The sequence below is a fragment of the Hemibagrus wyckioides genome, linkage group LG01, assembly GCF_019097595.1.
Source record: "Hemibagrus wyckioides isolate EC202008001 linkage group LG01, SWU_Hwy_1.0, whole genome shotgun sequence".
Taxonomy (NCBI): domain Eukaryota; kingdom Metazoa; phylum Chordata; class Actinopteri; order Siluriformes; family Bagridae; genus Hemibagrus; species Hemibagrus wyckioides.
In genome coordinates this window covers 18,311,777-18,338,328 of record NC_080710.1, presented here as the reverse complement: position 1 = coordinate 18,338,328, position 26,552 = coordinate 18,311,777, and the positions used below count along the sequence as shown (strand labels likewise).

Below are 26,552 nucleotides of genomic sequence, written 5' to 3'. Positions count from 1 at the left end.
AATAATGTTACACTGCTGTCTATTAAGTGAAAACATATGTTTAGCTAAACAGTCATTCTGAGATGCATTTCATAAAAGGACAGATCTTAATCAGTATCTTTTTATTTTATGATAATTTTATGATATTTAATGATAATGTGATGTTTGTCCAGAGTAACATTAAGTGGATGTAAGGTGTGTCCAGGAAAAACTGAATGCAAGTTAATACAGAAGACACAAAATATAAAGCACAAATTAAGGGGAAAAAAAACGTACTGCAGCAGTAAACCAAACCACACCAAATACATGACTAGTGCTTCCAAAATATTGTATACAATATTTTGTATACATTTTCTATAGTTAATTTACTAAAAAGGAGCGATTAGTAGGTCTTGAATATTGCCAGATTTCCAGAATACTTACAGATTTTGGTTGTCTATAAACATAGTATTAAGAATATAAAGATTCAGTTATAAAGTTAAATTCACAAATATCAATTAAGACTTGTATATCTTCTCAATTTTCAACTAATTTGATCTTGAGGTGTATACCATTGAGAGATCTGAGCACTAGTCGTGGGATCATCTTTGGAGTATGGTCTGGATCTTTGATGAGAACATACTTCCTCAGCATCAGAGCCACGGCCACTTTCATCTCATTCATTGCAAAGTTCTGGCCAATGCAGTTTCTACAAATATCATAAAAAGAATGTAATCAATGACTGCCCACATGGAGTGGCAATAAATTAAAATTTTAAAAAAATGTGAGAGATTGGAGGTTCATTTAGAAAAGTATCACATTCAGAAAGTAAACACAAACTCCACACAATCCTAGCAGTAGATTAAAATGAAAAGCAAAAACATCATTATAAGTGGTGAATAATTGCAATGTCCTCTTTATTGTCCTTGTGTGCATATTATAATAAATTGTATCTGCCATAGAAAAGAGGAAAAATGTGTGGATTGAAGAAAACAGGGTTCAATCTATAGCACAAATGACCATAGGGAACCCTTTAATGCAAAGTAACTTTAAGATCTTTAACATGGGATCATTCTAAATAGGCCTCTTTAATAGCCAGCATGTCATCAATGTATCCTTGCAATGCAATGACCGCTTTTCCTACTGTTTGGCTGGATGTATGCTTGCTGATGTTCTCAGCATCACCCACCACATGCAAATATGTAACACTCACAAAGGCTTCATCATGGCAAATTATTAAAGTGTGGCTCAAGAAGCCAGTATAGACCAACTGTACCATCTGGCAATAATTGATATCTTTCATACATATGGCAATCAGGAAAAGGCATGGCATTGTGTCTGTCCCTAAACGTTCTTTCCCTTCACAATGCTCTTATTATTTGCACTCTGAGCTCCAAAGACTTCTCCTCAACCTGTGAAGCAAAAGTTTGTGGAGCAAAAGCTAAATGGTTAACTTCAAGGTTAGGTTTAAATAAATGTGCTGACTGATAGCTGACATGGTTTTGTGATTTCATGCCAAGAACAAAACGTGCTGAGCAGGTTAGCCAAGTAAGATCTAAGATACCATGATGATGATAACCACCTTGTTGAGACCAAAACACAAACTAAATGCAATGCTATCTGGAAAACCACAGAAACCAGCAAACCTCTATTTTAATAAATAATTACATTTCTGTGAAGAACCAACTGTCTGTTTCTGTTAAACCATCTGTCCCTCCTTCTAGAACAGTGCCTATTTTACAAAGATATAATCTGCATACAAACCTTGGTCCAGCTGAGAAAGGCACAAAGGCATGGGGTGATCTCTTAGCAGTGTTTTCTGGCAGAAATCTTAGTGGATCAAAGACCTTTAAAAACAACACAAGGCCCTTAACACAATAATACAAGTACACTTTACCCTTTATGTGCAGGAAAAATATAGTAATAAAGTATAGTATTATGTAGTAATAAAGAATTAAATAGTGCTGAATATCTAAGCTTACAGACATAGAAGAATGGCAATAAAATCTGAACCTAAAGACTGCTTGTGCAGAAGCAAGGCTCAGTTTATACCTTTGGATTCTCCCAAACTGTAGGGTTGTGATGAATCCCATAAATACTTATTCCAATAAGCTGGCCTATAGAAAAAAAGAAAAGATTTTTTGGTTAAGCTAGAATATTCTTTAGGATTATATCTTAATAACTGTTAACTTTTATGCTTTGGTCATGGTGTATATAGCATGTCACAACAAAAACAAAGAACTTAGTTAATGTTTCACTTAAAGTGAAATGTTTAATGTTTAAATTAAAGACTCCACAGAGGATTATGTAATAATCATAAAATCATATTTATCACATTTTGTTTTGCAGTGGACTATCAATCAAGCAGCCATAATATGTACCTATGAAAATATGAACTTAGTGTCCACTTTTATAGTAAAACCTGAAAACCTGCATTTTTGTGCTCTCTTTACATATGTGTTGAGAAAGTGTCTTAGAAAGCACATCAAACCTTGACCTGGATGAGCTAAAACAGCAGAAGACCACATTAAGAATCCATCATGGGCACAGACACAAAAACTGAATGTTGAACACAAATAATGTGTCAACTGTAGAGAAAGTTGTGTGTGAAAACCCCAGGAAAGCAGCAGTTTAAAAAAAAAACTCAAACCAGCCCATCTGGCACCAACAACCAAAGACAAAAAGACATTTTATTATGATGTTTGATTAACTGAAGCTCTTGACCTGTATCTACATGGTATTTTGTACTGTGCTGCTTCCACATGAACTGCTGGTCATATATAGTAACTGCATAAATAAGAAAGTGTAATATTAACACTATGCTTACTTCCTTATGTTTTGAGTATAGAAAAATGACAATCCTACAGTAATATGTTGCTATTTTAAAGCCACTTGCAAACTTCTATTTTGTTAGTATGTCTACAAGGCTACATTTCCCTAGTTAGGGCCCGAGCACCAAAGGAGCAAGGCCAGAGGCCTTGCACCATAGGTGCGGAAGCCCTGTTGTTTTCGTTAGAATTTTATATTTATTTATTTATTTATTTATTTTTAAAAAATTTTTTCTCAACCTTTCGGGGCATTTTGGACCACTTAACATGCTCAAAAACTCTTGAAAATCAGCAATCTGCAGCCATTAGGAAGTCACCGTGGCTCGGCCCTGGGCGTGGCACAGACCTGTTACAGCGCCCCCTGGAACATCATGCTGCATAGCTGATACACACTTGCATGTATCCACGTACAACTTGGTACACACTTAGATCTCATTGAACTGAACAACTTTCACACTGCATGTCATTAAGTCTAATCCACAGGAAGTGAGTTATTATGAGTTGTTTGCAAAATGCACCCAGTGGAATTTGAAATACTCCTCCTAGGGAATTGATACAACCGCCACCAAACCCAGGCTAAAATGATCTCAAGACATTGATAATGCAAAATTGATGAGGGATTTTTGATATCTCAAACGGTTCAGCCGTGAGAAGCCCTTAAACTTATGGCGAATAAAACGAAACAGGAAGTGGCTAATAACTTCTGTGTACATTAAGTGATCTACATGAAACCTTAGGATTATGTTAAGCATTGAAAGCTGATCACACTGATATGACAACTGTGAGTCTCGGTCATAGCGCCACCAACTAGCAGCAGGAAGTGTGTCACTTTTTTGAAATCTCTAATATGTTCTCCCTTACTTTCACCTGATTTGGGTCAAAATCAGTCAGGATAATGTCAAGACATGGCTGATGTGAAACTGTGAAGGAATTTTTGATACCTTGAATCGTGTTACTATGGCGACGATTTACATGAGAACATAATAGAAGAAAATGAATCTTCTCATATCTTACGAGTGGAAAGGCCTAATGTTCCAAAATATTTCCCATAGAGAGTGTAAATGGGTATGAGAACGTCCAGTGTGGCTGGTCTCCGGTTGTGGCACAGGGCTGTCACAGCGCCCCCTGGAACTTTGTCAGAAATATAGCTGCACAGCTCATATTCACTTGCACGTATATGCATGAGACCCAGTATACATTTAGATCTCATTGAGCTAAATGTGGTTCATCCACCTGTCATGGGATCTGCTTAACAGGAAGTCAGTTATTTTTTTTGACCAAACAGGATTTTGACCAAACATGGTCCAATATGATCTGAAGACATTGAGGATCTAAAGTTGATAAGGGATTTTTTGATATCTCAAACGGTTCAGCTGTGAGCTCTTTCCCCTTTATTTTAATTTCTTTACAATATGGCTTCATTTTCACAATTCATATATACAGAGTCAACCAAAAAATGTATATACACTTCAGGAAAAGAAAAATAGTGTGATGTAAATAATATTAGTATAATATTAATAATATTATCATAATATTATCATAATATCATCATATAAATCAATCTATAACGTATAGCAATAAATTTAGTAATACAGTATTTATGCAAATTTTTGTATAAAATCCTGAAATGTGTATACATTGCATACAAATGTATACATGTGTATACATTTTTCTGGGTGATTCTCTCTCTCTCTCTATATACACTATATTGCCAAAAGTATTCGCTCACCCATCCAAATAATCAGAATCAGGTGTTCCAATCACTTCCATGGCCACAGGTGTATAAAATCAAGCACCTAGGCATGCAGACTGTTTTTACAAACATTTGTGAAAGAATGGGTCGCTCTCAGGAGCTCAGTGAATTCCAGCGTGGAACTGTGATAGGATGCCACCTGTGCAACAAATCCAGTCGTGAAATTTCCTCGCTCCTAAATATTCCACAGTCAACTGTCAGCTGTATTATAAGAACGTGGAAGTGTTTGGGAACGACAGCAACTCAGCCACGAAGTGGTAGGCCACGTAAACTGATGGAGCGGGGTCAGCGGATGCTGAGGCGCATAGTGCGAAGAGGTCGCCAACTTTCTGCAGAGTCAATCGCTACAGACCTCCAAACTTCATGTGGCCTTCAGATTAGCTCAAGAACAGAGCGCAGAGAGCTTCATGGAATGGGTTTCCATGGCCGAGCAGCTGCATCCAAGCCATACATCACCAGGTGCAATGCAAAGCGTCGGATGCAGTGGTGTAAAGCACACCGCCACTGGACTCTAGAGCAGTGGAGACGTGTTCTCTGGAGTGACGAATCGCACTTCTCCATCTGGCAATCTGATGGACGAGTCTGGGTTTGGCGGTTGCCAGGAGAACAGTACTTGTCTGACTGCATTGTGCCAAGTGTAAAGTTTGGTGGAGGGGGGATTATGGTGTGGGGTTGTTTTTCAGGAGCTGGGCTTGGCCCCTTAGTTCCAGTGAAAGGAACTCTGAATGCTTCAGCATACCAAGACATTTTGGACAATTCCATGCTCCCAACTTTGTGGGAACAGTTTGGAGCTGGCCCCTTCCTCTTCCAACATGACTGTGCACCAGTGCACAAAGCAAGGTCCATAAAGACATGGATGACAGAGTCTGGTGTGGATGAACTTGACTGGCCTGCACAGAGTCCTGACCTCAACCTGATAGAACACCTTTGGGATGAATTAGAGCGGAGACTGAAAGCCAGGCCTTCTCGTCCAACATCAGTGTGTGACCTCACAAATGCGCTTCTGGAAGAATGGTCAAAAATTCCCATAAACACACTCCTAAACCTTGTGGACAGCCTTCCCAGAAGAGTTGAAGCTGTTATAGCTGCAAAGGGTGGACCGACATCATATTGAACCCTATGGATTAGGAATGAGATGTCACGTAAGTTCATATGCGAGTCACGGCAGATGAGCGAATACTTTTGGCAATATAGTGTATATATATATATATATATATATATATATGTATATAAATAAACTGAAATAGTAATATAGTTTAGAGGGAGAGTCATTGTCCCTTTGGACATCACCGGACATTGCTATGATCTATTTCATTACACCCAAACTGTCCCTTTTGTCCTTATATAGTTTAGAAGGAAAGTCAGTTTTTGTTTTGCCATCAGTGGACTTTGCTGTGATCACTTTCAGTACACCCAAATTGTCACTCTTGTCCTTTTGGTATTTCCCCTTTTAATGCATGTACCCACTGTGCTCACTGTGTCTGGTGCGCCTGGGCGGCGATGGCACCGTGTAGTGATGGCCCATAGTGCGAGGGCCCGTCATTGCTGTGAAGCTCTAGAAGGCCATAATATCATGAATAGAAAAAACCTGCAGGAACTGTTCTTCCATCAAAAAAGTAATTGGCTGGGATAACTTTCGTCCCATTCCCGGAACAGGAGGATACATGCGCAGAGATTCCTTAATGCACATTGTGGTGTATGGTATTTTACTGAGGTCCTCCCTAAAATCCACACAGTCAATTAGAGACTTAAATGAAAACACAGAAAAACCAGAAGATGGTGTTTCGCCAAAAATGTCTCAAATTGCTGAAGATGGCATTGGGAACAGATAATCTATAAATATAAGCATTTTGCTTATAATAATTAGCTGTCTAATGTTTTACTAACATCATAATTTTAATGATAACTATACCACTCGACAGTATCCTTTCCCATTAGCACTTGCTGAATCTCCTCTCTGCACTTCTGCTGGTGCTCAGGATTGCAGGCCATGCTGTAGAAGATCCAGGAGATGCCACTGGCAGTAGTGTCGTGTCCCTCAAACATAAAAGTGTCCACCTCTGCTCGGATGGCTTCATCTGACAAGCCCTGCTGCTGCTCATATAAAGCAATACAAGCAGAATTTTTCTCCAGAGAGAAAATTTCCCGTTTTTTAAGTTTTGTTGTTGTTGTTATTATTATTAGTAGTAGTAGTAGTAATAGTAGTATAGATGTAGTAGTACAGGGTGGGGCGCAAAAACTTCCCTTTTTAGAAGGCGAATGAAAGAAAAATTGTAGATGATAAACAAAATTTATTTTTTGATAATGAAAGAACATAATTTCAAATTATGCTGTTTTAAACAAAATATCTTGAAGATGTGGCCACCGTTCTCTATGCACTGATGCAACCGATTTCTGACGTTTCCCTCTACACGTTCCAACATGTTTGAGGGCAATGTTCCCCGGACGGCTCATCTCGATTAGAGGTGACATCCCGTGGGCGGCGCGCTCGCCCGATCTAACGCCCTGTGATTTTTTTTATGGGGATACCTCAAGGCAGAGGTTTTTAAACATAAAAGACATTCCGTTGAAGCAAGGCTCTAGAAAGTAGAAACAATTGGAACGTCTGAGATATGAAATGGTTATTCAACGCATGTCCTAGAAAGTGATTCCTCAAACTCCGATGTTCAACGTTAGTCACTAGATGGCAGCAGGACCATGTGAAACAATGCATTATGGTTCTTAAGAGCTTTACAATAATGCCCCCTCCTGCTGAACATGTCAAACCAATTTTTTCTTACAAGAACCTTGCAGAGATATCCTTTGTTTTACATATGTAATGTTTTCTGGTATATTTTTTGCTTTTGTATTTCAAAAACAGTCAGTAAACCTTAAAATTATTTTTATCTTGTGTTCCTGATTTTCCTGCTGTGCAGCAGAAACCAAAACATGACGCACAGTTAACATCAATGTATTAAAAATAATAATGTTACGCTGCTGTCTATTAAGTGAAAACATATGTTTAGCTAAACAGTCATTCTGAGATGCATTTCATAAAAGGACAGATCTTAATCAGTATCTTTTTATTTTACAAGAGTGATGTTTGTCCAGAGTAACACATTAAGTGGATGTAAGGTGTGTCCAGGAAAAACTGAATGCAAGTTAATACAGAAGACACAAAATATAAAGCACAAATTAAGGAAAAAAAAAAAAACGTACTGCAGCAGTAAACCAAACCACACCAAATACATGACTAGTGCTTCCAAAATAGTGTTAAAATTCGTAGAACAATCATTTTGTATACATTTTCCATAGTTAGTTTACTAAAAAGGAGCGATTAGTAGGTCTTGAATATTGCCAGATTTCCAGAATACTTACAGATTTTGGTTGTCTATAAACATAGTATTAAGAATATAAAGATTCAGTTATAAAGTTAAATTCACAAATATCAATTAAGACTTGTATATCTTCTCAATTTTCAACTAATTTGATCTTGAGGTGTATACCATTGAGAGATCTGAGCACTAGTCGTGGGATCATCTTTGGAGTATGGTCTGGATCTTTGATGAGAACATACTTCCTCAGCGTCAGAGCCACGGCCACTTTCATCTCATTCATTGCAAAGTTCTGGCCAATGCAGTTTCTACAAATATCATAAAAAGAATGTAATCAATGACTGCCCACATGGAGTGGCAATAAATTAAAATTTTTAAAAAATGTGAAAGAGATTGGAGGTTCATTTAGAAAAGTATCACATTCAGAAAGTAAACACAAACTCCACACAATCCTAGCAGTAGATTAAAATGAAAAGCAAAAACATCATTATAAGTGGTGAATAATTGCAATGTCCTCTTTATTGTCCTTGTGTGCATATTATAATAAATTGTATCTGCCATAGAAAAGAGGAAAAATGTGTGGATTGAAGAAAACAGGGTTCAATCTATAGCACAAATGACCATAGGGAACCCTTTAATGCAAAGTAACTTTAAGATCTTTAACATGGGATCATTCTAAATAGGCCTCTTTAATAGCCAGCATGTCATCAATGTATCCTTGCAATGCAATGACCGCTTTTCCTACTGTTTGGCTGGATGTATGCTTGCTGATGTTCTCAGCATCACCCACCACATGCAAATATGTAACACTCACAAAGGCTTCATCATGGCAAATTATTAAAGTGTGGCTCAAGAAGCCAGTATAGACCAACTGTACCATCTGGCAATAATTGATATCTTTCATACATATGGCAATCAGGAAAAGGCATGGCATTGTGTCTGTCCCTAAACGTTCTTTCCCTTCAAAATGCTCTTATTATTTGCACTCTGAGCTCCAAAGACTTCTCCTCAACCTGTGAAGCAAAAGTTTGTGGAGCAAAAGCTAAATGGTTAACTTCAAGGTTAGGTTTAAATAAATGTGCTGACTGATAGCTGACATGGTTTTGTGATTTCATGCCAAGAACAAAACGTGCTGAGCAGGTTAGCCAAGTAAGATCTAAGATACCATGATGATGATAACCACCTTGTTGAGACCAAAACACAAACTAAATAAAACCATTGTTCTCAAACTAAATGCAATGCTATCTGGAAAACCACAGAAACCAGCAAACCTCTATTTTAATAAATAATTACATTTCTGTGAAGAACCAACTGTCTGTTTCTGTTAAACCAACTGTCCCTCCTTCTGGAACAGTGCCTATTTTACAAAGATATAATCTGCATACAAACCTTGGTCCAGCTGAGAAAGGCACAAAGGCATGGGGTGATCTCTTAGCAGTGTTTTCTGGCAGAAATCTTAGTGGATCAAAGACCTTTAAAAACAACACAAGGCCCTTAACACAATAATACAAGTACACTTTACCCTTTATGTGCAGGAAAAATATAGTAATAAAGTATAGTATTATGTAGTAATAAAGAATTAAATAGTGCTGAATATCTAAGCTTACAGACATAGAAGAATGGCAATAAAATCTGAACCTAAAGACTGCTTGTGCAGAAGCAAGGCTCAGTTTATACCTTTGGATTCTCCCAAACTGTAGGGTTGTGATGAATCCCATAAATACTTATTCCAATAAGCTGGCCTATAGAAAAAAAGAAAAGATTTTTTGGTTAAGCTAGAATATTCTTTAGGATTATATCTTAATAACTGTTAACTTTTATGCTTTGGTCATGGTGTATATAGCATGTCACAACAAAAACAAAGAACTTAGTTAATGTTTCACTTAAAGTGAAATGTTTAATGTTTAAATTAAAGACTCCACAGAGGATTATGTAATAATCATAAAATCATATTTATCACATTTTGTTTTGCAGTGGACTATCAATCAAGCAGCCATAATATGTACCTATGAAAATATGAACTTAGTGTCCACTTTTATAGCAAAACCTGAACACCTGCATCATCTGATCAGTCATTCATGTGGCAGCAGTTACGGGTCAACAGATTCAGTTAATGTTTATATCAAACATCTGAACTGAGAAAAAGTGTGATCTCTGTGACTTTAACTGTGGCATGGTTGCTGGGGCTGCTGGGCTGGTTTGAGTATTTTTAGAAACTGTGTTGATCTGAGAACTTCACACACAACAGTCTCTAACATTTATACAAATTGGTGTGAAAAATGAAAAAAAACATCCTGTGTATGTGGAAGGTGTGCAGGCTGAAACACGTTGTTGATGAGAGAGATCAGAGGAGAATGTGCAGACTGGTCTGAGCTGACAGGAAATCGATATTAACACAACCAAGCTCTCTTTACATATGTGTTGAGAAGAAAAGTGTCTTAGAAAGCACATCAAACCTTGACCTGGATGAGCTAAAACAGCAGAAGACCACATTAAGAATCCATCATGGGCACAGACACAAAAACTGAATGTTGAACACAAATAATGTGTCAACTGTAGAGAAAGTTGTGTGTGAAAACCCCAGGAAATCAGCAGTTTAAAAAAAAACTCAAACCAGCCCATCTGGCACCAACAACCAAAGACAAAAAGACATTTTTTTATTATGATGTTTGATTAACTGAAGCTCTTGACCTGTATCTACATGGTATTTTGTACTGTGCTGCTTCCACATGAACTGCTGGTCATATATAGTAACTGCATAAATAAGAAGGTGTAATATTATCACTATGCTTACTTCCTAAAAATGAAAAATGACAATCCTGCAGTAATATGTTGCTATTTTAAAGCCACATGCAAACTTCTATTCTGTTAGTATGTCTACAAGGCTACATTTCCCTAGTATTAGAATTACTTTAGCTCTAGAAGGCCATAATATCATAAACAGAAAATACCTGCAGGAACTGTTCTTCCATCAAAAAAAGTAATTGGCTGGGATAACCTTCGTCCCATTCCCGGAACAGGAGGATACATGCGCAGAGATTCCTTAATGCACATTGTGGTGTATGGTATTTTACTGAGGTCCTCCCTAAAATCCACACAGTCAATTAGAGACTTAAATGAAAACACAGAAAAACCAGAAGATGGTGTTTCGCCAAAAATGTCTCAAATTGCTGAAGATGGCATTGGGAACAGATAATCTATAAATATAAGCATTTTGCTTATAATAATTGGCTGTCTAATGTTTTACTAACATCATAATTTTAATGATAACTATACCACTCGATAGTATCCTTTCCCATTAGCACTTGCTGAATCTCCTCTCTGCACTTCTGCTGATGCTCAGGATTGCAGGCCATGCTGTAGAAGATCCAGGAGATGCCACTGGCAGTAGTGTCGTGTCCCTCAAACATAAAAGTGTCCACCTCTGCTCGGATGGCTTCATCTGACAAGCCTTGCTGCTGCTCATCCTATAAAGCAATACAAGAAGAATTTTTCTCCAGAGATTTTTCCTGTTTTAATTTTGTTGTTGTTATTATTAGTAGTAGTAGTAGTAATAGTAGTATAGATGTAGTAGTACAGGGTGGGGCGCAAAAACTTCCCTTTTTTGAAGGTGAATGAAAGAAAAATTGTAGCTGATAAACAAAATTTATTTTTTGATAATGAAAGAACATAATTTCAAATTATGCTGTTTTAAACAAAATATCTTGAAGATGGTGGCCACCGTTCTCTATGCACTGATGCAACCGATTTCTGACGTTTCCCTCTACACGTTCCAACATGTTTGAGGGCAATGTTTCCCGGACGGCTCATCTCGATTAGAGGTGACATCCTGTGGGCGGCGCGCTCGCCCGATCTAACGCCCTGTGATTTTTTTTTTATGGGGATACCTCAAGGCAGAGGTTTTTAAACATCACCCCACAAACCTGCTTCAGCTGAAGAATGTTATTTGGCAGGAAATAGCCTGAATTTCGGTGGACATGTTGGAACGTGTAGAGGGAAACGTCAGAAATCGGTTGCATCAGTGCATAGAGAACGGTGACCACCAGCTTCAAGATATTTTGTTTAAAACAGCATAATTTGAAATTATGTTCTTTCATTATCAAAAAATAAATTTTGTTTATCAGCTACAATTTTTCTTTCATTCACCTTCAAAAAAGGGAAGTTTTTGCGCCCCACTCTGTAGTATATTGTCATGTTATGTTTTGAATACACAAGCTCACTGATTTACATGTAAAAGAGAAGTATTTATGATATATGTATTGCTTAGGTATATTATGAAAACTGTATTTAACTGTATGGTCAAACACATAGATAATACATGTACAGTTAACACAGCATTTTTATTATTTAAATCAGTTAAACTGTAAACCACTGATGCTGAGAGTAAAAGTACCCTGTCTGATTTAGTGACACTTTACAAGTCCTAGAACATGAACAAATTTGTTGACAGTGAAAGTAGGCAATTAACTTTTGTAGAACATACTATAGAATACTTATCTGTTATAAGAGAAAAAAAAGAAGTGGAATAACGTACACGAGCACAGAGAAGGATGTCAAGAAAGTCTAAATATCTCTTCTCCTGAGCATCATCCTGGTTCTTCTTATTATTATTTAAAATTTCTCTTCTCTGTCTTATGACTTCATCTGTAAGGTTAAAAGGCCAGATAATAATAGGTTACATTGACAGCAGCCTCCAACAGTCTGAACAATTGCATTCACTTTTACCTGTATGAGTGTGTGCAATTTTGCATGCTCTTCTGTATCTGTAGCCATGTGGACTCAGGTGAAAGATGATGTCATTGCGATATGGAAAGACACGAAATCGTAGGTTCACCAGATTGCACAATTCATACACTGCCTTTATGTATGGGTTGGTCCTGCTGAAAGGAGAGTGCTGTGATTAATACTACTTAACATATATTCATATTAATTATGTTCAGCCAAATTTCTTGTATTTAACCCACCTCTCAGTCTGACAGTTGCTTTGGCAGCTAAATGCACACTTCATTATGCTGTCCAGTGTCATCAAACTAACATGCTGAAAAAGTTCAAAGGTCTGCCCTGTTTTTGCATACACTTCCCACTTGTCCTTTGGGAAAGAGTGATTATTAGAAAAAACACATTGGTTGCGTAAATCAAGCTAGTAAATGTGAAAAAATGTTTGTCACAATTTAACCTGTAGCTAACAAATCTATGATAAACTCACTAGCATAATGTTGGCTGAATCTGCCAGTAGGTTCATGTAAGGCTTCAAGATATCATAATGGAAGCCTGGTGTGAGAAGTCGTCTGTGGCAAAACCATTTCTGTCCAGCACTTACAAGTAAACCTTCTCCTGAAAAGACAGAATAGCTGTCTGAAGAACAGATACCATTTTTCATAACTGCTTAGTTATAATATTTTGTGTTCATGGTGTGAAAACATTGTTTTTGGGTTGTCTGTCTATGCATCCATCTGAGAGTCTTGTTAGTGTCTCAAGAGCGAGTGGTCAAGTCTAGTCGAGTCGGCTTTATTGTCATTTCGACGATATATAGCTGACGCAATACATAGTGAAATGAAACAATGCTCCGCCAAGACCATAGTGCTACTTAAAAACACAAACCTACATAAAACAGCACAGAGCTAAGGACTAAAAAGTAAGTTCGCCTATCCACAAAAAGTGCACAGTGTACAACCTCGGGCAAACAGTGCAAGACATGACAGTGCAGACATACAATCAGTGTTGGGTAGGTTACTTTGGAAATGTAATAGGTTACAGATTACAAGTTACCCTGTTTAAAATGTGATAAGTAGTGTAACTTTTCAATTACTTTATAAAAGTAAAGTAACTGATTACATTTGATTATTTTTTAAGTTTCCAACGGATATTTTCAACAAAATCATTTCCAAACATTTATACCAGGCAGGGTTAACCTTACAGTAGTACTCAACTCTGTTTACTGTTAGAATTTTAAATCTTTCATCACTTGAATTAAGATTATATTAATTTAATTTTAAGCACAGCCACCACAAAACCAGACTTCATAACAAAAATTGTTTAATACTCTTTTAGGAATCAAATCTTTGCATAGCTATGACACTGGCAAATAACAATACCTTGAAAAAAAACATAATCTGAAAGGAGTCATCATAATATACAGTGCTAAAATAACTAAGTTATATTAGATCTGACATTACCATATATTTTCTGTCAATGGGTTCATAAATAGAAGTGTGCCTGGTAAAGGCAGCTAGCAGCAGGGACGATTTTAGGATTTTCATTTAAGGGGGGCTCAGCCCCCAGTGAGAGTATAATAGTAAAAATAAATAATAAATAAATAAATATATAATAAAATGAAATAAAATAAAATAAAGGTTTGACTAACAGGGTAGGATGGTAAACTTATTGCAGCATTCCACTGTATTGCATAGATGTGTATAACATTTGAGTACTGAACAAGCCAAATACGAGTCTTCCTGATCACACACACACACACACACACACACACACACACTTGTCCTCTGATCCTCGCTCTGTGACGCCGCGGTCTGCGGATTGAAGAACGCGCTGAAAGACGGGGAAGAGCCGAAGTCTGCCGGAGTTTTCATATGAAATTTAAAGGGGACTGAGGAGATCACTTATTCGTGTACAGTTATGGACAATCGCAGAATTTTAGGGGGACTGAGTAGAAATGTTAGGGGGGTTTAAATTGTCCTAGCGACGCCCATGGCTAGCAGACTAGTTAATTTGTTCTGAATGTTATGAATACAGGTCTTGAGTACACTATGGGCTCGATGAAGGCGCAGACGCATTTTAGTGGATTTTTTCACATAGCAGCTACAGTAAATCAACTGACCACTCCGTCACTTTTTATTATACAGAAACGAGTAATATATCATTCGAAACTAAAGGGTCTGTTTTTATTTCTGTACACTCACAATGACAAAAATTTTACATTTTAAATATATTATAAAATAAAAAGTCTGGTGGCTTAAGGAAAGAAGGTGTTACACAGTTTGGGTGTGGGCCCCGGATGCTTCAGTACCTTTTTCCAGACAGCAGAAGGGTGCAGAGTGTGTGTGAGGGGTGTGTGGGGTCGTCCACAATGCTGTTAATGTTGGTTATACGTTTGTAGTATCTCATATGGAATAAGTATTGTGACCAGCAGATGAACTGATTCAAACTGTTCCTTCAATAGCTTCTTTCCTGTTTTTTATATAGGTTACTTACATGTTAGAACTTTTCTGTATATTTGTATCTACAATTTTTGCCCTTGGTCCATCCATGTGTCTGTGTCCAACTATCTGTTCCTCTATCCAAGATTCGCATTAGTGTGGTATCTCAAGAAGTGGTTGAGTTTCTAAATAGGATTTATATGGAATTCTTATTGTAACCAACAAATATTAGATTCTGAAATTGTTCCAAAATGCGTTAATGTCACAAAATAGGCAAATGTCTGAAGTTCTTCACTAGCTTCCATCTGCATTGAAGTATATCAAATTCCAAACATACAAATTAGTAACAATAATAGACAGTGGAGGCAACCCAAATAATGTCATTAGACTTGGTTCAACAAGTAACAGTAACTTTACATAAGCAAAGTTAATGGGTGCTCTACACCAGTGTTTTTCAACCTTTTTTTGAGCCACAGCACATTTTTTACATTTATTTAGCTATAAATGTGAATCTCTTGTACAACATTACCTATCCAAGAGATGAGAAATCTATATGAAATGTCCTTGGGTCCTGTGAAAAAAGAAAACAAACTTGTCTGTAAATACATGAAGTCAATCAAATGATCATAGATAATAATTAATAATTAAGCAATACTGCACAAGCAAGAGTGCAGTTATATTGGATATGATATTTGGTAGTGTTTTGTGTGCTGCCAAGCCAACACACAAACTGACTTACAGCCTGTAGCAAGTGCAGTGATGGTTTTAATGTCACACACTATTGCTAGAATTGGAATTTTAGACAAGTGGACTTATACAAACAGCAAGATATCTTAGTGTTGTTATACTATATGCCTTGTCCACCGAATGTCCAGTCAGATTAGTTGAACTGACGTTTTGTGTAATAAATCATATATAGTTTGTTATAATTATACACAAACAAGATTTTCACCTGTTGTTGCCAGAATGGGCTTGACGTACGATGGGTGATGGACAAAAAGATATATAATATCTGGGCCAAAATGCAATGGGAAAGCAAAGGGATATTGTTCTCCCCATTTGGGTATCTTCTCCAAATCTGTTCCATCCTGTTTAAACTGCAAAACAACATGGTCGTACACAGTTATCAGACATTTAAAACACATTGTGTATACATCCTCTGATTCATTGTAAATGAAAAGGGTTCGAGGAAGTTGGGGACTGTACTTAAAACATAAAAAAGCAACATTTTGTACATATCATTCTACATAGCACCTTAAAGGATTTTTCTGTGACAGACAGAAAGTGACAGACAAACGAATAGTCTAATGCACCAGACTGATTTTTTTTTTTATTTATAAAAACGTATGCACTGCAACTTATTTTGGGCTGCAACTTCTAGCATAATCATAAGGCTGAAGGCGGGTTCAACAATCACTGAGCCATTCAGTTTATTACACAATGTGTTTTTGTGAAAGCACAATCATTTAGGTAAAATGCTAGCTATAACTCAATAAACTGAATAGACAAAGGGATGGATTTGTCGCTGAGTTCCTGGACAAGAGACGTTTTGTAATACTAGTTTATAGCCCACTGTGTGCAACCCATTCAGCTGTACTGAAAGAATTGGTGAAATACTATTATATATTATATAAGTCAACATATACTGTAGACCACGACTATGTTTTCACCCGCATGTTTGAATTTCGACACATTACTAATAGTGGTTTACGTTGCACGCAATAAATATAATGCCAAACTGTCACTCAATCTTCCTAAAGCGTCTTATGTTCACTCCTACCTGTGTAGCATGTCCAAGCAGCCAGTGTCCAGGAGGTCCAGGAAACTGCTCTAAGGCACGCATCCAGCGGTTTCTCTTAAACGAGCATTTAATCAGTACTGATGAAATGTAGATGATGCACACGACTGCGAAGACATGATAGAAGCGAAACGCTTCCAAGTTAAACGGTGTTAGTTTCGCGAAATAGTTAAAGAGCTGCATATTGAACTCTCTTCGCCTACCAACACCCTGCTCTTGTTAATGGATGTGAGCGCCAACTCGGAGCGCGCGCGCGCACACGCACAGAGGGAGGGGAAGGGAGGGGAGAGGAGAAAGAGAGACAGCTGAAATCGACCTCTATGGAACAAATTTTCCTCTCTGAGTCCTCCCGAATCAGAGATGGTTCCTAGTAGAACACCTTTCGGGAGTAAAGAACATCTAATAACTCAAATAATCCTTGATGAACCATTTGTCTAGGAAAACAGGAACAAGTAGCTAATTTTAATATTTGTGAATGAGTATGTCTTCTTTACAGACTATCACTGAGAGACAGATGACTGTTATAGGAGCCCACAGCCACACACCTAGAGTTTCATAAACAGCAGTGGGAGAGGGTTCTATACGGTGGCCGAGAAGTGCAAAACAAAACAACAAATCCGAAAACTTAGCTGACAGGGTTGGACATCTTGACCATCTTCTGTTGTAGTCCATCCACCTCTCAGTTTGACGTGTTGTGCTTTCTAAGATGGTTTTCTGCTCACCAAGTTGTAAAAAAAGGACTCCTTGGAAAAATATAGAAACTCAAACCCATTCAGAGTATGAGATGACATGGCTGTAATGCTCGACTTTAGTCTCTAGATGGCAGATTTGCCGAAACGTGTAATATTTTCTAGTACATGTTTTTGCTTTTATACCAAAACACAGTGAATGTTATCTTGTGAATGTTATCTTTGTCTCTCATGTGCAGCATAAAACAAAACATGTTCCGTATTTTACATCCATGTATTAAAATTGCAATACACACACTGATAATGCAGACAAGTGCTTTCAAAAAGAAATTAGAAATGATAAACAATGATTTTTATACATCTTTCTCATTAAATAGACTATTACATTAAATTTAAGTCATCAGAATCTTTACCATTGCTTAATATTTATACTCATTAATATTGTATTTGTATACCAAGGTTTTTACATGCGCTTTAGGAATTTAAAAATGTTGTTTAAAAATGTATTATGTACTCTTTGTATCTTCTTAAAGTTCATGTTCCACTAATTTGATCTTGAGGTGTATACCATTGAGAGATCTGAGCACTATTCGAGGGACCATCTCTGGAGTATGGTCTGGATCTTTGATGAGAACATACTTCCTCAGCGTCAGAGCCACGACCACTTTCATCTCATTCATAGCAAAGTTCTGGCCAATGCAGTTTCTACATTGAATAAAGATAAAATAATAAACAATAAAATCAGTGGAAATAAACAGTTTACTGGTCTGGACATGTATGTATCTTAAATGGCTTGGCTCATGTATGATTCTTGTTTAAAAATACATTAAGTATAAATAATTTAGATGTAAAAATTCAAACTGTTAAAACTGAAATGTCAATGTCTGCTGCAATAAGATATCAATAAGAACTCTTTTAGATACACACCTCGGTCCAGCTGAGAAAGGCACAAAGGCATGGGGGGATCTCTTAGCAGTGTTTTCTGGCAGAAATCTCAGGGGATCAAACACCTGCAAACAGATCAAACACAGAATGATGTAGGAAAGACTGAAATAGTTTATGTTGGTTTATATAGGTTGGGAAAATGTTATCACAAAGGTTGACCATGAAGGCTAGAGCAGATTCTAACACGCTGCTTGTACAGAGGCAGATTGTACAGAATTCAGGCTGTGATTTTATACCTTTGGATTCTCCCAAACTGTAGGGTTGTGATGAATTCCATATATACTGATTCCAATAACACAACCTATGGAAAAGATAAAAACAAATTAATGTCATGGGTCATCTAGTGCTTTCTCAAGGAATATACCCTTGTGACTGAATTCTCATGGTGCATTTAAGTGGTCACAGGAAAACAACTTTGTTAATGTTTCACTAGATTACCAAATTTATATAAGAGGAATGTATAATTAAATGTGATATATTTTTTGTTGTGCTGGACCAAGATCAATCAGGTAATAATAATGTTGATGATGATGATCTTTTGGCTGCTCCCTACGTGTGCGAGGGGTTACCACAGTGGAGCAACTGGTCTGCACAACAACTTGGCACAGGTTTTACGCTGGATGCCCTTCCTAAGACAACCCTCCCTTTTTTATCCAGGCTTGGGACTGGCACTGCTTCCAGTGGCTGGGGTTTGGGAGCTGGCTGGGAATCAAACCAGTGCCTTCTGCATGGTAGGTGTTAAACCTACCACTGAGCCACCAGTGCCCCCATGTGGTGGTGATAATGGTGATAATAATGATAATAACAACAACAACAATAATAATAATAATAATAATAATAATAATGATGATGATATCATTTAAGTCCGGTAAGTTGTGAGCTGGGGCCTCCATGGAATGGAGTTGTTTGTCCAGCACATCCCACAGATTTTTGCTTTGTGGCAAGGCATATTATCTTGCTGAAAGAGGCCACAGCCATCAGGCAATACTTTTCTATGAAAGGGTGTACATGGTCTGTAACAATGCTTAGGTAGGTGGTATGTGTCAAAGTAACATCCACATGGATGGCAGGACCCAAGGTTTCCTAGCAGAACATTGCCCAAAGCATGACACTGCATCTGCTGGCTTGCTTTCTTCCCATAGTGCATCCTGGAGCCATGTGTTCCCCTGGTAAGTGACACACACGCACCCGGCCATCGACACGATGTAAAAGAAAACATGATTCATCAGACCAGGTATGACGACTCACCGACAGCAGGCTGGTTAGGATCCATTAGCAGAGCTTCAGTCCGTAACACCAGCTCATAATCCAGTAAACCGTAGAAGCAATAATAACAACGTCAGTCCGAATCACAATTCCAATAATCGCAAGCTAAAATACACAAACGGTAATTCAACACGAGGAATCCAATACAGACAGTAAACCACGGCTCGGTACCTCGCTAAGCATAATGATACTTCGAATCGCGGCGTGGTTTGCACGTGGCCGTGGGTCGGGTCAGCTGGGGTAGCGGTGGCAGAATTTCTACACTAATGAGGGGTTCAGGATATCATTGGACTCAACCCATGAGCACTCCTCCAGACCGTAACCCCCCCCCCAGTCTACCAGATACTGCAAGCGGCAGTAGTGTCGGGAGTTCAGGAGGGTATTTACATGGAATGCCGGGGATCTGTCGAAATCCAATGGTGATGGCAGCTCACTGCTTAACTTTGTCTCATCCTGATGGGAGTGTGCGGGAGTTCCAGCCTGTATATAAATGGATTGACCTGGTGGACGATTTTGAAAGGGCCAATAAAACGGGGGCTTAGCGTCTGGCATGGCAGTTTCAGTTTCAGATTCTGTGTTGACAGCCAGATGCGTTGATCCACTTGAAACCTAGACGGTGATCCGTCTGGATGGCGCCGGATGGCCCTTTGCAGTTGGATGTGGGCGCTCTCCCAGGCTTCTCGGCTGCAGCAAATCCAGTCATTCACGGCCGGCATGATGGTTCAGGAATAGAGACGGTTGATAGCCCAGGATACACTGAAAAGGAGTAAGCCCCATCGAATTAAGCAATAAGTCCTCTGTAATCAATACATGGTCAAAGACTGCCATCTTTCTTTTCTATGAAGAAGAAGCCAGCAGTCGCCGGTGATGTCAATGGTCGGATGCAGCCAGCAGTGAGGGCTTTTTCGATGCACTCGTCCACAGCCTAAAACTCAGTGAGAGAGGGGTAAACTTTACATTTCAGCGGCATGGCATTCGGTAGCAACTCGATGGCACAATCTCACGGACGGTGGGGCAGGAGCCACTTGGCCCTTTCTTTGCTGAACGCCTCTCATAGTGCCTGGTACTCCCGGGGGATTGACAGCATCAGCCGAGTTTGGGCTCTCGATGGAGGTGGCAAGGCATGGTCGTGTGAGAACACCCCTTAAGCAGTGAGCCATGCAGAACACAGACCAATGGGTCAGCTCCCTTTCCTTTCAGTTGATCTGACGGTCGTGATGTTAGAGCTAAGGGAAACCCAGGATGAGGGGATTCTTAGGAGAGGCGATTACAAAGAATGGAGTCTCTTCGAAGTGTACAGTGCCATCACTCTCAGCAATCGCCGCGCCTGTGCTCCTCTTGGGAGGTGAATGCTTGGCCTAAATGGGCTCGACCTCCTCTTCCCTGGGACTCTGACCCACCTCCCGTGGCTGGTGTTCGGAGTGTAGGCTCAGGACACAGTGTCTCTGGAGCAGCAGGTTGTCAAGGCGGATGGAGGTGGTGATGAATTCAAATAACGTGGAGTGTGGGTCCCGGCACACCATCTCCGCCTGCAGCGTTGGAGTGAGGTCCTCTCCTCTCGAAACTCATCCAGAAGTGCTGTGTCATTCCATCCACTCTGCACCGCCAGTGTGTGGAACTTAAAAGCATAATCCGCCAGCGGCTCAAATCCTTGGCACAGCTCCAGCAATTGTTTGCACACCGGTTAAATCCCGGAAGTACTCCTTTGGTGGTGGAACTAACATTTGGGCGAGGGCTTCCTCTGGCGACCTGATGCCAGCGGCAATGTTACACCAGGCCACCTTCTTCCATTGCTCCATGGTCCAGTTCTGATGCTCACGTGCCCATTGTTGGTGCTTTCAGTGGTGCACAGGGCTCAGCATGGGCACCCTGACTGGTCTGTGGCTATGCAGCCCCATACACAACAAACTGTAATGCACTGTGTATTCTGACACCTTTCTATCAGAACCAGCATTAACTTTGTCAATTTGAGCAACAGTAGCTTGTCTGTTCGATCGGATCACACGGGCCAGCTTTTGCTCCCCACGTCCATCAATGAGCCTTGGCTGCCCATGACTATGTTGCCGGCTCACCACTTTTTCCATCCTTGGACCTCTTTTGATACACACTGACCACTGCAGACCAGGAACATCCCACAAGAGCTGCAGATGGAGATGCTCTGATCCAGTCATCTAGCTATTACAATTTGGCCCTTGTAGAATTTGCTCAAATCCTTATTCTTGCCCATTTTTCCTGCTTCTAACACATCAACGTTGAGGACAAAATGTTCAGTTGCTGCCTAATATATCCCACCCACTAACAGGTGCCATGATGAGCTGATAATCAGTGATATGCAATTCACCTGTCAGTGCTCATAATGTTATGCTTGGTGTTATATATATATAAATCTATTATAACTTGTGAAAAACAGAGAAAACCTACCTGCAGGAGCTGTTCTTCCATCAAAAAAAGTCATTGGCTGTGACAACTTTCGTCCCATTAACGGAACAGGAGGACATATGCGCAGAGATTCCTTAATGCACATTGTGGTGTATGGTATTTTACTGAGGTCCTCCCTAAAAACCAAAAACAAAACAAAACAGTAAAGAATCAGAGGAACTGATGAGTTCAGTAAGCGGTAACTGATCCAGACTACTATGAACAGAAAACCTATAAATATAAGCATTTTGCTTAAAACAGTCCCCTATCTAATATAGCTTATTATCAGTATAAAAACTGTACCACTGGATAGTATCCTTTCCCATTAGCACTTGCTGTATCTCCTCTCTGCACTTCTGCTGATGCTCAGGATTGCAGGCCATGTTGTAGAATATCCAGGAGATGGCACTGCCAGTAGTATCATGTCCCCCAAACATAAAAGTGTCTACCTCTGCTCGGATGGCTTCATCTGACAAGCCCTGCTGCTGCTCATCCTACACATGTGGAAAAACAGTAACACTCTCTTTCTTTCAGATAATAATAATAGTAATAATAATAATAATAACAACAAGAAGAAGAAGAATAGTTGGCATTCTTAAACTGTGCTAAAATACATAACATATAAAGTATTAACTATTTCTGACAAGGCACATAAATAAAACAACCAATAATCCTTAACCACAAATATCAGAATTCACGCTTATAATAAAAAAAATATTTACAGTATACTATATACTAGGATATACTATCTCCCCCCAGTCAGTGCACCAGTCCAACGCTGGGGATAGCAGGCATGAGGATTATAGTACTTATGAGATACCGTGAGGGATGCAGAATTGGGAAGGAGCCTGTGGCTTTTTACCTGAGGCCAAAAAAAGGAATTTCTTTCACGGTGGTGGCTAATGGCTCATACGAAAGTAAGCAGTCAGGCCTTTAAACAGTTGTAGTATTTCTGTTTTTACCTAGCTTACTATGAGTAATATATTCACATAAATGTTTAACTAAACCTTTTTCACACAAATGTTTATATCTTCCTATCAAATGGTAATATCAAAGCCATTTCTGCTACAAGAGATAAAACCTCGACTTTTGAAACTTTGAAATTTGACTACAGAAGGGCCTGTGAAGTCTCTAAACACTTTACAGTAAAAATTGAAGGTGTTTCCTTCAACCACAAAAATTCTTCAAAAGGTTATTCAAACAGAGGTAAAAAAAAAACAAAAAACAAAAAACTTCTCACTTTGAAAGCGAACAATATCCTGACTAATTTTATTGAACCTCAATATCACTTTTCTAAACTGAAACCTCGGTGGAGCATGGGATTGACCCTCCTAAAGATTTTGAAAGGTCCAATTTACCATAGGGACCTAACTGCAGTGGAAAGTACCTGGTTGCCAAACATAACTGCTAACCAGGACAGAAGGTTGGGCCCGGAGATTTCAACCATGCAAATCTCAAATCAGTGCTTTAAATTAAGTAGCCCTGCATTCAATATAGCCAAAAGACATTTGTAGCACATATTATGGCTTACTCATCAGTAATGATAAAACAGAAACCAGAAGGTAGTGGTGATGACGTACTTGAGCACATAAAAGAATATCAAGAAAGTCTAAATATCTCTTCTTCTGAGCATCATCCTGGTTTTTCTTATTATTATTTAAAATTTCTCTTCTCTGTCTTATGACTTCCTCTGTAAGGTTAAAAAAGCCAGATGTCAATAGGTTACATTGATAGCAGCCTCCAACAGTCTGAACAATTGCATTCACTTTTACCTGTATGGGTGTGTGCAATTTTGCATGCTCTTCTGTATCTGTAGCCATGTGGACTCAGGTGAAAGATGATGTCATTGTGATATGGAAAGACACGAAATCGTAGGTTCACCAGGTAGCACAGTTCATACACTGCCTTTATGTATGGGTTTGTCCTGCTGAAAGGAGAGTGCTGTGATTAATACTATTGAACATATATTCATATTAATTGTTCAAAATTAAACGATCAGCCAAATTTCTTGTATTTAACCCACCTCTCAGTCTGACAGTTGCTTTGGCAGCTAAATGCGCACTTCATTATGCTGTCCAATGTCATCAGACTAACATGCTGAAAAAGTTCAAAAGTCTGCCCTGTTTTTGCATACGCTTCCCACTTGTCCTTTGGGAAAGAGTGATTATTTAAAAAACACACTGGTTGCACAGATCGAGCAGATAGAAGTCTAACAATTCTAACAATTTTAACATCTAACAATTTTTAGCTAACAAATCAAAGATAAACTCACCAGCATAACCTTTGCTGAATCTGCCATTATGTTCACGTAAGGCTTCAAGATATCATAATGGAAGCCTGGTGTGAGAAGTCGTCTGTGGCGAAACCATTTCTGTCCATCAGTAACAAGTAAACCTTGTCCTGAAGAGACAGAATTATGTTAAAATTTTTTACACCAAATTTCATCTGATATTTTTATTCTCTGTAATTATTGTACTTTGTACATTTAAATGTAAGTCTCTTGTTTAACGTTACCTATCCAAGGAATGAGAAATCTATATCCAAAGTCATCCTTTGGTCCTGTGCAACAAGAATACGAACGTCTCTGTGAACATGATCTATCTAGACTAATTTAACAAATCATATAGGCTGTTGTTTCATTTAGTTAAAGAAATACATGTTCACCTGTTGTTGCCAGTATGGGCTTGACATAAGATGGATGATGGACAAAAAGAAATAAAATATCTGGGCTAAACTGCATTGGGAAGGCAAATGGATATTGTTCTCCCCATTTGGGTATCTTCCCCATATCTGTTCCATCTCCCTTGAACTGCAAAACAACATGGTCAATCATAAACAAATATCGTTAGTGAGAAATTTAAAGTACTGAATCTACATATTCTGCATCTTCTGAGACAATCTTAACAAAAAGGATTCCTCAAGGGTTCTTTTAGCATTTAGACTATCACTGAGAGAAATATGACAATTTTAGAAGCCCACAGCCACACATCTAGGGTTTCCAATACAGCAGCAAAAAGAGGAAGTGGGAGAAAATGAGTCCAGTGGATAACTAGGCTGCTTTCTGAATGAACAGAAGACCTTGTGATCATCTGTCTATAATACGAACAAGACACTTTCATTTTAACCCACTTAGTATATTTGAAGAAACTGATCACTACTGCCTCCAGTGATCATAAGAACTGAAGCGACCACATTTTTTATTGTCCCCCCATTTCAAATGACTAGTTTCAAATTACTCATCAACCATCAACAGTATTCTCTTTCAGTTTCTGTCTTCCTTGAATTATGAGACATAGCAAAAGGAGACTGAAAAGCTCCAACCCAGATATAAGCTTAATTGTCCCGCAAATATTAATATCAGTCTTGCTATTTATTTACATTTCCCAGTGTTTAAAATCCATATGCATATTCTGTGTTTTGTACTTATAGAGGATATTGACCCGCTCTGAGGTGCAGACTCATGAGTCCATTAATCTGTGAAAATGTGTTTGAATGATTCCTACTTGTGAAATAAAAACAATGAAAACAATCGATTTAATTGGGCAGCATGGATGAACTTTGTGTATTAAATGCAACGTGACAAAGAGAGTAAAGTGTGCCAGATTCAAGAAGAAGAAGAAGAAGAAGAAGAAGAAATCATGCAATGCATTTCACAGTTTTTAAAATCATTCATAAGGCTATTGTATGGCATGTTTAAGAATAGCATTTAGTTTATCAACAAAAAATTTGTTCATCCATGTTTGAATTGCGACATATTATTAATAATGGTTTATGTTGCATTGTATATGCCAAACTGTTATCTTACTAGCCGCCAAAGAGAAACATTTTACTTTGTATTTAAGCTTATTATATTTGCTCTTACCTCTGGAACGTGTCCAAGAAGCCAGTGACCAGGAGGTCCAGGAAACTGCTCTAGGGCACGTATCCAGCGGTTTCTCTTAATCGACCATTTAATCAGTACTGCTGAAATGTAGATAATGCACACGACTGCGAAGACATGATAGAAGCGAAACGCTTCCATGTTAAACGGTGTTAGTTTCGCGACATAGTTAAAGAGCCCCATACTGAACTCTTTTCCCCTACCAACACCCTGCTGTTGTTGTTAGTGTGTGAGCGTCCTTCCCCTCCGTGCGTGTGTGCCGAAGAGAGAGAGAGAGAGAGAGAGAGAGAGAGACTGCAGCGCAACAGTTGTTTACCCAAGCCGACCTCCGTAGCTTAGATTGGAAGCAGATCTGCTTTTCTCTCTTTCTTTCCAGAGTTTTTAGCTTTTCCCTCTGAATAAAGCTAAAAGCAAAAACAATCCAGTCGACAACTTTTAATATTTTCTGAATGAGTATGTCTTCTTTACAGACTATCACTGAGAGAAATATGACAATTTTAGAAGCCCACAGCCACACATCCAGAGTTTCAAAGACAGCAGCAAAAAGAG

At 38.6% G+C, this 26,552-nt stretch overlaps 3 protein-coding genes across 5 annotated transcripts; all 3 read right to left on the bottom strand.

Annotated features, from left to right (window-relative positions):
• Positions 1–357: 357 nt before the first annotated feature.
• LOC131351742 (cytochrome P450 4A12A-like) lies at positions 358–6,690 on the bottom strand (the record flags this gene model as incomplete). The annotated part of the gene is given in 6 exon segments (XM_058387262.1): positions 358–667; positions 1,723–1,805; positions 2,011–2,075; positions 6,128–6,154; positions 6,157–6,260; positions 6,452–6,690. Coding segments are annotated over 6 exon segments (690 nt in total), but the record flags the coding sequence as incomplete, so codon positions are not given.
• An 896-nt stretch (positions 6,691–7,586) lies between these two features.
• Positions 7,587–17,138, bottom strand: LOC131352598 (cytochrome P450 4A6-like). 2 transcript variants are annotated; one of them, XM_058388824.1, is made up of 12 exons: positions 16,788–17,138; positions 15,960–16,104; positions 15,537–15,578; positions 13,060–13,187; positions 12,818–12,942; positions 12,579–12,733; positions 12,388–12,497; positions 11,130–11,320; positions 10,805–10,938; positions 9,531–9,595; positions 9,243–9,325; positions 7,587–8,161 (listed from the first exon to the last, which is right to left on the bottom strand). In XM_058388824.1, the coding sequence occupies exons 1-12, from the start codon at positions 16,986–16,988 to the stop codon at positions 7,990–7,992; spliced, it is 1,551 nt and encodes a 516-aa protein (XP_058244807.1). In that variant the 5' UTR covers positions 16,989–17,138; the 3' UTR covers positions 7,587–7,989. The 2 variants fall into 2 exon arrangements, with proteins under 2 accessions (XP_058244807.1, XP_058244816.1); XM_058388833.1 differs by having other exon boundaries at positions 12,579–12,730.
• Positions 17,139–17,417: 279 nt separating this feature from the next.
• Positions 17,418–26,405, bottom strand: LOC131352578 (cytochrome P450 4B1-like). 2 transcript variants are annotated; one of them, XM_058388793.1, is made up of 12 exons: positions 25,986–26,405; positions 24,788–24,932; positions 24,638–24,682; positions 24,396–24,523; positions 24,147–24,271; positions 23,896–24,047; positions 23,704–23,813; positions 22,427–22,617; positions 22,127–22,260; positions 18,676–18,740; positions 18,422–18,504; positions 17,418–18,199 (listed from the first exon to the last, which is right to left on the bottom strand). In XM_058388793.1, exons 1-12 carry the CDS (start codon positions 26,184–26,186, stop codon positions 18,022–18,024), a joined length of 1,557 nt encoding a protein of 518 aa, XP_058244776.1. In that variant the 5' UTR covers positions 26,187–26,405; the 3' UTR covers positions 17,418–18,021. The 2 variants fall into 2 exon arrangements, with proteins under 2 accessions (XP_058244776.1, XP_058244769.1); XM_058388786.1 differs by having other exon boundaries at positions 23,896–24,050; positions 25,986–26,404.
• Positions 26,406–26,552: the final 147 nt, after the last annotated feature.